Source organism: Peromyscus maniculatus, chromosome 1 (genome assembly GCF_049852395.1).
Source record: "Peromyscus maniculatus bairdii isolate BWxNUB_F1_BW_parent chromosome 1, HU_Pman_BW_mat_3.1, whole genome shotgun sequence".
Taxonomy (NCBI): domain Eukaryota; kingdom Metazoa; phylum Chordata; class Mammalia; order Rodentia; family Cricetidae; genus Peromyscus; species Peromyscus maniculatus.
This window is the reverse complement of record NC_134852.1, coordinates 181,730,442-181,741,499: the sequence shown is the minus strand read 5'-3', so window position 1 is coordinate 181,741,499 and position 11,058 is coordinate 181,730,442. Positions and strand designations below refer to the sequence as shown.

General features: G+C 45.0%; 1 protein-coding gene across 7 annotated transcripts in view; it reads left to right on the top strand.

Annotated features, from left to right (window-relative positions):
- The first annotated feature begins 712 nt into the window (after positions 1 to 712).
- Ermp1 (endoplasmic reticulum metallopeptidase 1) overlaps positions 713 to 11,058 on the top strand; it is a 58,463-nt gene continuing 48,117 nt past the window's right edge. For 4 of the 7 annotated variants that reach the window (XR_013048058.1, XR_013048057.1, XR_006064774.2 and 1 more), the window contains exons 1-4: positions 715 to 1,093; positions 2,430 to 2,731; positions 9,170 to 9,297; positions 10,170 to 10,275. Coding sequence is in view for 3 of the 7 variants with exons in the window: in XM_042262496.2 (XP_042118430.2) it covers positions 771 to 1,093; positions 2,430 to 2,731; positions 9,170 to 9,297; positions 10,170 to 10,275 (859 nt within the window). In the remaining 4 variants the exon portion in view is untranslated. Of the gene's footprint in view, positions 1,094 to 1,749; positions 1,779 to 2,429; positions 2,732 to 9,169; positions 9,298 to 10,169; positions 10,276 to 11,058 lie in introns of those variants that run through there. The other 3 variants (XR_013048061.1, XM_076562017.1, XM_042262504.2) reach the window with 2 other exon arrangements.

Sequence of the window (11,058 nt, the reverse complement as noted above, 5' to 3'; positions counted from 1 at the left end):
TTTCTGAGGGGCAGGGTTTGGAGAAGGGGGAGGGGGGCACTAGCCCCAATTACCTGCTTCTGTCTCCCTCCTCTCTGTTCCTCCTCCTTCTCCCTCTCATCCTCTGTAGCCCTAACTGGCCTGGAACTCTTTGGGAACTCTCTATGTGGACTGGTCAGGCCTCTAATTTGTGTAAATCCTCCCTTTTATGCTTCCTGAGTGCTGGGATTAGACATGCAATTTTTTAAATTTTTTTATTTATTTTAAGGCAGGGTCTTCGTTAACTATCCCACTCACTCTGGACTCGAATTAGGGATCCTCCAGTGGCCATCCTTCCTAGTGCCCGGATTACAGGCCTGTTCGTTCAGTGCCGGATGTGCAGTCTTTTTTTTTTTTTTTTTTTTTTTTTTAAGCTAGAGTCCTACTTTTTCAGAGGCAAACCGAGTCATCGCCTGCCCAGTGCAGGTTAAATGCCTCGTGCATTCTGCTAAAAGCGGCCTCGCACTTTTCTCTTGGTTGGGGCTGCTCATTTTTAGGTTTATGGGTATTTTTCCGTTTGGCAATCTGAGGGCACCAGGCTGGGGAGCAAGCACACCCACCAAGCCCCGCCCGGGCCACCAAAGATCGCCCGGACTCCAGCGCTGGGTCGCCGCAGGGCGGACCAGCCAATCAGAAGAAGTTTGGCCCTCTGCAGTTTCCGTCCGCTCACTAGGAGGCGCTGCGGCGGCCGCGGCGGCCCGGGCTGTCGCGGGCCGGGGCGGTTGGGGCTGGTGGCTGCCGCTGTCGCGGCCATGGAATGGAGTTCCGAGTCGGCGGCCGTGAGGCGGCACCGCGGCGCCGCGGAGCGTCGGGAGGGACCGGCGGCCGCGCCGCACCGGGCGAGAGAGGCCTCAGCGCGGGAGGATGCGAGCGGCGGCGGGAGGACGCGGAGGAGGAGCCCGGAGAGCGGAGGCGCAAGCCGGGGCGCGGGGAGCGCGCTGTCCGAGGCGCGCACGGTGCTGGCGCTCGCACTCTACCTGCTCGCCCTGCGGGCGCTCGTGCAGCTCTCGCTGCAGCGGCTGGTGCTGAGCCGGACCGCAGGGCTCCAGGGCGAGTTCGACGCGCACCAAGCCAGGTACGGCCGACCGGGCAGCCCGGCAGCACGTCCGCTGCTGCCTCAGGCGGGGGAGCCCTGGCTGGGGGAGGCCGGGGTCGGTGAGTCCCGCGCCCGTGAGCCCCGGATCGGTGAGCCCTAGGCGGGTGAGTCTGGCGCCGCGGTGCCGGGCACTTGGATACTGAGTCCCGGGGTCCCTGGGCGCACGTGGGTGGGAAGTGAGATGGTCCTGCGCGTCCCTCTGGGGTCCGAATGGCCGGTATCCGGGGTTTGCAGGTTCTCCCTTTCGCTTTCTCGGGGTGGCCAGGTGGATCGAGTCTGCTTTGCCATCCACTCTGCCCCGCTTGCCGAGGATTGGATGTTAGCACGCCCCTGTCATCCGTCCTCCCCTCTTTCTGGAGCAACTTCCACTTCTTTTACTTCAGTTAGTTCTCTGAATTTAAAATGAGACGGGAGTGGGGTGTATGTAACCAAGACTACATTCATTATAAAACCTTTTGGGGATGGTGTTGGAAAGGGGTCATGTAGTGTGCTGCCTTCCCAAGCACCCAGCCCCCGAAATCCGAAAGCTGTGGGCACTCCTTAGAGACCACCCATTCAGAATTTTGCCTACAATTCCGAAGTTCGCAGATGGTCTGTAGCTCTTCTGTACTAGGGATTGTATAGTGTTCAACCTTTTTAAACGACCTCGGATGTACCTGGGAAGGTGAACTCTTTGATATTGTAACTTGCGTCTTAAACCAGATGAATCCTAAGCCAGCAGAAAGTTTTTAATTGTGGCTGTGTTTTAAAAGCTGCTTCATTGGATATAACGTGTTGGAAACTTATTTTCTTAGTGGTTTTCCATGATTTTACTCATCATCGGTTTCTGCCACTTAAACCCAGTAAGGAACAATCCATAAGTAGCCTGTGAAGTAGTGTTTTCCTGTCTAGCCGTCATATTGAATATAAGCCCTAGTCTTGGTACTGATTTGATGTGGGGTCAATGGAGGAAAAAATGAAAGCATTAGTTCCTCGGATGCAATATACAATGATGAAACTTCCAGGTAATTTTCTTGGAATGTCTGAATTTTTTTATTTTTATTTTTTAAAGTGCCTTCAGTCCTGGCACTTGAGAGGCAGAGGCAGGTGGGTCTCTGTGAGTTCGAGGCCAGCCTGGTCTAGATAGGGAGTTCCAGGACAGCCAGAGACCATGTCTTAGAAATGGAGGAGGCTAGTGCTTTTTTTTTCTTTATGTGAGAAGTCAGAAGAACTAAACTTTCTGAGGTAGGAGGGAAGCACAGTGGAAGTTGCTCCAAGATGTGTTCATTTTAAGTTTGCAGGAGAGTGTCATCACCATCCTTTGGATTTCTTCCAGGGATTATCTGGAACACATAACAGCCATTGGTCCCAGGACTACAGGAAGTGCCGAAAATGAAATTCTGACAGTGCAGTACCTTTTGGAGCAGATCAAACTGATTGAAGTACAGAGCAACAGCCTCCACAGAATTTCAGTAGATATACAAAGGCCCACAGGTTCCTTTAGCATTGACTTCTTGGGAGGTTTCACAAGCTACTATGACAACATTACTAATGTTGTGGTAAAGCTGGAACCCCGAGCTGGAGCCCAGCACGCTGTACTGGCTAACTGTCACTTTGACTCCGTGGCAAATTCTCCAGGTATGTACTTGTTTTTAGTCATTTAAAATCACCACAGCCCAGAAAGTTTATAAACTTAGCCCTGGCCTGTTTGAGCAGTTGTGGGGACCATTTTTCTTAGACCAACATTTTCTCATTGTGATGGGAGGCAAGGTAATTAATATCAGTTTAGAGTCTAACAATTTAATATTCTCTAAAGTTCATTATTATTATTACTATTGTTATTATAATTACTTAACAGTGCCCCACGAGCCCCATGAGAATACATGAGATGTTTTTGGTAGACTGAAGTAGCCTTATTCGTTTACCAGTGTGTCTGTCCATTTGTAAGTGCTCACACAGCCAGGGTTGCAGTAGCCTTTTGGTGTCCTGGGTAAAGGATCCCTGCATTTAAGGAGTACATGGTTTGGAGGACATTACTTCTAGCAGTTTCTGTCCACTGAGGATGTGACATACTGGTAGAATACTTAACATTGTGCTCTGAGTAGACACTGGCAAGATAGAGAACTTGATGTGACTGACATAATGCATATTTGTTAAATCAGTGTGAATCCACTAAATTGAACTGTTTTTTTAAATTTAACTTTTTATTGATTCTTTGTGGATTTTACATCATGCATCCCGATCCCACTGATTTCCCTGTCCCATCACCTCTACCCTGTAGCTGGATAACTACCCTGTAGTTATCTCCAGTCCTGCCTGGGCCGGCAGCCACTCAGACTCAAATAAACACACAGATGCTTATTTTATTTAAACTGTTTGGCCTAATGGCTCAGGCTTCTTGCTATCTATTTCTTACATCTTAACCCATTTCTATCAATCTTAAGTTGCCATGTGGTTTGTGGCTTACGGGGCACTTTATATCTCGCTTCTTATGGTGGCGGCTGGCGGCATCTCCTGACTCAGCTTTCCACTTCCCAGAATTCTCCTCTCTCTTTGTCCCGCCTATACTTCCTGCCTGGCTACTGGCAAATCAGCACTTTATTTATTAACCAATCAGAGCAACACATTCACAGCATAGAGAACATCCCACAGCACCACCCCCTGCCCTTGTAACCTCACCACAAAACAAAATTTAAAAGTAAAACCAAAAAATAAAAATAAAATAAAACACACACACACACACACACACACACACACACACACACACGCGCACACGCACACGCACGCACGCACGCACGCACACAAATCTCTTCATGGAAGCTGTAGTATGGTCCAGTGAGTCACACAGTATACCCTTTAGTTCATATATCTATAGTGTTCATTGCTATGAGTCATTGGGAACTTGTTTCTTGTTTGCTTGTTTCTTCTTGTTGTTGTTTTTTGGTTTTCTGAGACAGGGTTTCTCTCTGTAGCTTTGCACTTTTCCTGGAACTCACTCTAGCACAGGCTGGCCTCGAACTCACAGAGATTTGCCTGCCTTTGCCTCCTGAGTGCTGGGATTAAAGGCATGCGCCACCACCGCCCAGCCTTGTTTTTTTAATATAAGATTTCTCAGAAGCACATTTTCAGTAGTTTTTTTCATGTGTCCTGAGCCAGACCCTGGGCCTCTTTCTCCTTGCAGTAGCACCAAAGAGTGCAAGCTGTATTGGCAAGGGTAATGGTAAGAAAAGCATTTGAAACTTTCTTTAGCTGTTTTATAGGGTTTTGGTTGAAGTAAGTGTAGCCAAACTTAAACCAAAAGAGGCATTATGCTTCCACTGAAATCTCAGGGAAGAGCATTATAGCCAACAGCACTAGCTTGGAGGTGGAGAGATTCAGTTTGCTTGAAAGTTGGAGATCAAGTTTGCCCAGAATGTGGAGATACTGATGTAGTTGTGGACTACAAGGATTCTCTCCAGCTTTTTTAAAAAATATGTATTGATGAAATATTTATTTTATTTATGTGTATCTGTGTTTGTATGCCCACATGTGTGTGGGTGTACTTGGAGGCCAGAAGAGGGTGTCAGATTCCTTGGAGCTAGAGTTTAGGCATCTGTGAGCAGTGGCTGATGCGGATTCTGGCATCTGAACTGGTCCTCATGATGGAGCAGCAAACTCTCTTAACTGCAGAACTCCAAGGATTTGTTTTTGTTTTCCAAGACAGGGTTTCTCTGTGTGGCCTTGGATGTCCTGGAACCCATTCTGTAGGCCAGGTTGGCCTTGAACTCAGATCTTCCTGCCTCTGCCTCCCAAGTGCTGGAATTAAAGTCATGCACTACTACCACTGCCTGGCTCCAAGGACTATTTTTTTTTTTTTTAAATTTGGAGATGGTGTTGTTTTTGGAAAGTATATAGAGTGAAACAAAAATCACTATTGAAATGATATTATATGAAGTGTGCTCATTGTACTTAAGTCCCGAAATCTTTTATCATGTAAGTAAATTTCCATGACTCTCTTACAAATGGCCTCATGTCTAAAAACCAATAACTTGCATAATCTCTAAAATTTCTTCTTTATATACTCATGTAAACATTCATAAATAAAACATGCAAACAAACAAACAAAAAACAAAAAACAGCTAACACAGGCAGGTAAGAATAGAAAGTAGAGTTTTATAATGGCATCCTGAGATTTTAGACTTAAAGAAAACCCCTCTTCTGGCTGGTCACCTCTGATCACACAGAGCTGGGGTAGATGCTGGGTCTCCTGGCCAAGAGATATCTAAGTATCATTAGGTCTTCTTGGGCTTATTGCCTAACTTATTCTTTAACTTTTTAACTGTTTAACAGAAAAATGATAGTTAATTTCCTAATAGTGTTGCTCAAAGGATTAAGTGTAAGCAAAATATTAGGATAGCATCTCTCAAGGAAAATCTTCCTTGATAACAATTATAACAATACTTCTGGATTACTTGAATGTATAGCAGGCCCAATATAACCATCTAGAGTTACATAAGACATAAACTAGCCTTAACTTGATGAAACAATTTTGTGACTGGACATTTCTTTGCATTTAGAATATATGCTTTGCTTTTTCAGAAATCAGTATCCACACATTCATTTTTAAAAAGGCAGAAGTGCCGTAACAATGCTAGGGACACTAGACAAGGCCACCCTGTGCTCATTATTAAGATGCTTAAATTGGAAAGGGACACATAATGCTGTGGTTATTTAAGAGCATTGTATTAGAAAGACTGCATATATAGATATCAAACAAATGTAGAAACACCCTATTTTTTTTTCTTTACCTCTCATAATTCTTATGTGGAATGGATGGATCCTTGTAAGAAAAGATAAATAAGGAAAAGCAGACACGGCTATTTCCATGTGCAGATATACCAAGGAAAATGAACCATTTCAAAGAGGTGCTTCAGTTCTCTGGCTTAAATCTTATTGTCATCAAAGAACTTCTTTTGAAAAGTGACAAGACAAAGGGAAAGAACTAGGTGTGGGGTGTAGCTTAGTAGGAGAACGATTGCCTGGTCTGTGCAGCCCCAAGTTCCATCCTTAGTGCTGGGAAAAACCCAAACCAAAGCAGAAAAGGAGAAAGGACCTGGAGTCTGCGGGCAGCAAACTGTGGAGCTGACATGTATGGGAAGGAAAGTCTCGTAGGAAAGCTTACCCTCTGTAGGCTCTTCAGGGTCTAAGGTTGTCTTTGAAGATTGACCTTCGTTCTTCCTGGTAGAGGGGGAGGAACACCTGCATAGGCAAATGCTTTTAGGCAAATGGGAGGAGGGCAGAGAGCCTCACGGTATCTCCTGGATTTCTGAGCGCCCAATAGCCTTGTGTCCAACTAGCATATTTTGAAGGACATTTTGTTGCTGCTCTTCACGTAGTGCCAGGTGTACAGCTTGCATGTGGTGTCCACTAATGAAAAGGCTCTTTGGGGAGCCATTAGAGTGCCCCCCCTTTATACAGGGCCCCATGCAGCCGTGAACTGGTCTCAGACTTGCTGTATAACCGAGGATGATCCTGAATTCTCTGATCTGAGTGTCCCACCATGCATGGTTTAATTGACTAGAAGAGACTTTCGGTTCTTTTCAGACTGAACCTGTGGCTTCCTACATGCTAAGCAATGCTCTGTTTCTAGTTTAGAAATCATTTTTACCTAAGATTTTATAGTACACATATTGATAGTGTGAAAGAAATACCTACTACTAGTAAGCTAAGAGTAGCTTTTCACCCACTCACCAAATAGTTTTCAACTGAATCCTTTCAGTGGATGAACCCACTGAAACAAGAGTGAGTATTTGTGTATGTGTGTGCACGTGCTGGAGCTGGAACCCGACACCTGTACTTGCCGGGCAAATGCCCTACCGCTGAGCTGTGCTCCAGCTCCAGGAGTTGTATTGAGCCATCCTGAACAGTGTCGTCTGGTGGCCTGAGTCTTACCAGCAATTCTGCTTTAGCTACCCAAGGCCTGGGCCCGAAGGCCTGCAGAGCTATGTTTGTTTTCCTGTGGGTATTATTTTAAAGTTCTCAGCGACGTATCTGGACTCGGGAATGGATACCAATTAGTAGTAACGTTACCTACGGAAGACCTCATTTATCGTCTCAGGGCTGCTGTGTGGTGCCAGGTCATTGGTAAAAGAGGCATTTGAGTTATTTTGGGGTGGCTTCAATTTCAGGGTTGATTCTAAATGGGAAGGGATGTCAGTTAATCACTCAGCTTTTACTGTCCTCTGTCTTTCACTTTCTTAAAGATATTTTGACCCTTTCCTGGGTCTCTTCTAAGACACAGAACCATTAAAATAGGGGAATATGAAGGGGGAGTTAAATTTGTCAATCAACCGTATAAAGGGAAATGTTTTTTAATTTCACTTTTACTTTGAATAAAGAAAAGTGTTACTGTTTGCTTTTTGTTTTTAAAGAACAGTTTCAAATTAAAAAGAAAATATTTATTTCCTCTGTTTTCTGAAAAGTGGTACACATTAGCTATATCAGCTTATATTCCCTGCTCTAATTAATAGTAATCAAGTAGCCATTATTTTGTTTCACTCTGACTAATGACTAAAATACAGTCCAATAATCACTAAGAGAGGTATCATTAGTATTGTTTCTTTTTGAGCAGAAGTGAGGGTTGGAATTTAACAGCGCCTCAAAGCAAGCATTTTATTTTACCTGGTTACAGAGCCTTCCCTAAGTTTTCAAAGAGAAAGAAGGAAACTAAGGTGGGATATTTCCAGGGGCCAGGCAATGGGCGTTGTCTTGTATAATCTGTGCAAAACCTGTGAGGTGGAGCCATCAGCCCACCTTCTAGACCAGGAAGTAGTAGATGACACTCTGCTCTCAAGTCCCCACTGAAGGCTGTAGCCCCGTGCCTCACCGTGTGTGGACACCCAGAAGTGCTCCTGCCTGGATTAGGGTAGTGTTTACTTACTCGAGATGCCTTTTAGACTCCGTTAGGAGAAAAATCAGCTCTCTGGAAGACAGACTTGTTTATTGACCCTCAGTGTGCCTCCAGCTTTCATCCAGTCCAGTCTTCTTTCCTGCTGCAGCCCTCCTCCTTGGTTATTTTGAAGTGGCTCTCTGCTGCATTGGCTCCTCTGTATTTCAGGCTGCCCTGGAGAAGGATGAGGACCCTTTTGAATGCTAGCAATATCATGAGCTACTTCACTTAGAAAATGTAGTGATAACTTTTTAGTGTCGTCAAATGGCCAGTGAGTTCCTTTAACTACCTCCCACAGTGCTTTTAAAGTCAGCACATGGGGCCCAGCAAGATGGCTCAGTGCTTAAGATGCCTGCCACCAAGCCCAGCTGCCTGAGTTTGGACCCACTGATGGAAGGAAAGAATGACCTCTCCAAGAGTGTCCTCTGACTTGCATGTGTGCCTTGTGGCAAGTGTCATGCCCCCACTCCCACCCCCACCTCCCGCTGGCACACAAAATCAGTCCACACAAATGTCAAAATAATGGATTTCGTTATTTTAAAAAATCAGAGCACTAGAGCTCTTTTTATAATCTTTAATTAATGTGATTTTCTGGTGGAGAGCTGGAGTATTGGACTGAGTGTTGTACCTTTTCAGTGCTGTGACGGGCCTGGTCAGTAGTTCCCTCTTCTGTGTCCTGCCGTTCAGGGGCTGCCTTTGCGCTTTTCCAGTACTTCATCCCTTCAGAAAAACCTTAGAAAGTGTTACTCCACCCAGTGTAAACACCCATCACAGAGAGTCACATCCTCTGTAAACAGGAAGTGCTGCAGCTTTTGTGATTTTGAAAGTCAAGGAAGGTAGAGTGGAGGAAGCCATGAGTACCAGAAGTGAGAGCATCCCAGAGGATGGCGGAAGAGGATACATTCCATGGGCCTGCGGTCCTATCTGGTTAACTTATTAGCACGGCTATTGAGTGGGTATTGATTGTCATGGAGCAGACTAGGATGTTGATGGGCCTTGTCTTTGTCGGGTGTAGTTGTCACCCCGTGATGACAGTTATGCTTCTGGTCATGCAGCTGTCATGATGCTTCTCTGAGGGGAAAGCTGCATTCCACACCAGTGTGGAAAGTGCCGAAACTGAGAAGTGAATCTGTTTTTCTGACTCCAAGGTGCCAGTGACGATGCAGTCAGCTGTGCAGTGATGCTCGAGGTTCTCCGAGGCATGTCAGCGTCGTCAGAACCCTTGAAGCATGCTGTGGTCTTTCTCTTCAATGGTGCTGAGGAAAATGTCTTGCAAGTAAGGTTTTATTGTCTTAAATATTCGAGTTGATAATAATGAGAGTAATAATGATTGGTCATGATGTGTTTTATTAGTAATATGAGTAATGTCATTAAATAATATGTAAAACAAATACTGTACTTAGCAGTACTTTAAAAATGTCCATGAATGCAGACATGCTCAGTATGTTAGAAACCCAGCTGAGAACAGCACATCTTGCTAGTATGTGATGCTTTGGTTTGTTTTCACTTTTTGTTTGTTTGTTATTGTTTTTATGTTGGTTTTTTTTTCCCAAAGACTATTTCTTTGGTAGCCTTGGCTGTCCTAGAACTAGCTCTGTAGACCAGGCTGGCCTCAAACTCACAGAAAACCGCCTGCCTCTGCCTCCTGAGTGCTGGGATTAAAGGTGTGCGCCACCACTGCCCGGCTGTTTTCACTTTACTTTTTGAATCAGGGACTTGCTGTGTCTCTCACGATGGCCTGGTACTTGTGATCTTCTCGCCTCAGCTTTCTGAGTGCTGGGATTACAGCCATGTGCCACTATGCCCAGAAAAGTGTTTGATTCAAGGGTCTTTTTAATGTTATAATTACTCTCTTCTGACTTTTAACCTTCGAGTTTCAGAGAGGTGATTTGAGGAAGGTACACAGCAGAAATGCCCAACTATATGGATTGCCTCTCCTGTATTTTCCTTTTTTAACTTTTGCATATTCTCACAGTGACTTTCCACTTGGCCAACCGAGCACCATTTATACAGGATGCCTTAGAGTCTGCCTTTGAGAAATGTTTATTTTGCCCTCATAGTCTCCACCTTTTCAAGATAGCCCTTCTGTCATGCAAATAAGCAATATAAAACCTATTTTAACCTCCATTTGTTTCTCTCCTCATTAAGGCCAGTCATGGTTTTATTACCCAGCATCCCTGGGCCAGTTTGATTCGTGCATTTCTTAACCTGGAGGCAGCAGGTGTCGGAGGGAAGGAACTTGTATTCCAAACAGGTATGTGAGGTTGTGCACTGAGCATTTCAATGCAATTCTAATTTCATGACAGTGGAAAGTTTTTCAGTGTCAGTAACCTCTTTAATGAGCAGTCTCTGGAATGAGATTTAATTTGTCTTTGTGGAATTTTTTTGGTATGCACGTGTGTGGTATGTGCACGTTTGTATGTGTGTGTGTGTGTACATGCTTGTGGTAGCTAGAGGTGTTGATATCTGGTGTCTTCCTCAGTTGCATTCTACCTTATTGAGACACGGCCTCTTGCTGAACCTGGAGCTCACCATTCAGCTAGGCTGGCTGGTCATTGAGCTCCAGCAGTCTTCCTGCCTGTCCTTATTAATTTTTTTTTTAAACAAAATAATGTGATCAGCATGTGGCTCCTGTATAGTGCTTATTATATGCAAATGTTATTTGAAACATCTTACGTACATACGTTAGTTAGTTTTCAAAGCACCTTGAGGAGTACATACTGCTGTACTTCTACTTTATAGATGAAAATAGAGAAGGGAGAATTGAACTGGTAAGTTTTGTAGTTGGTATAGCATGCTATAGGAACCTGAGCGATTCAGGCTCAGACTTGGCTCAGAGCCAGTAACTGGACTGTAGTATGTGCTGGGCTCCTCTATTTTGTTGACAACACGACACAAACTGGAGTTAACTGGAAGAGAGAACCTCAGTTAAGGAACTGCTCCATCAGACTCGCCTGCGGGCATGTCTGTGGGGATTTTCTTGACTAATGATTGATGTGGAAGGGCCTAGCTCACTGTAGGTGGAACCTCACCTGTG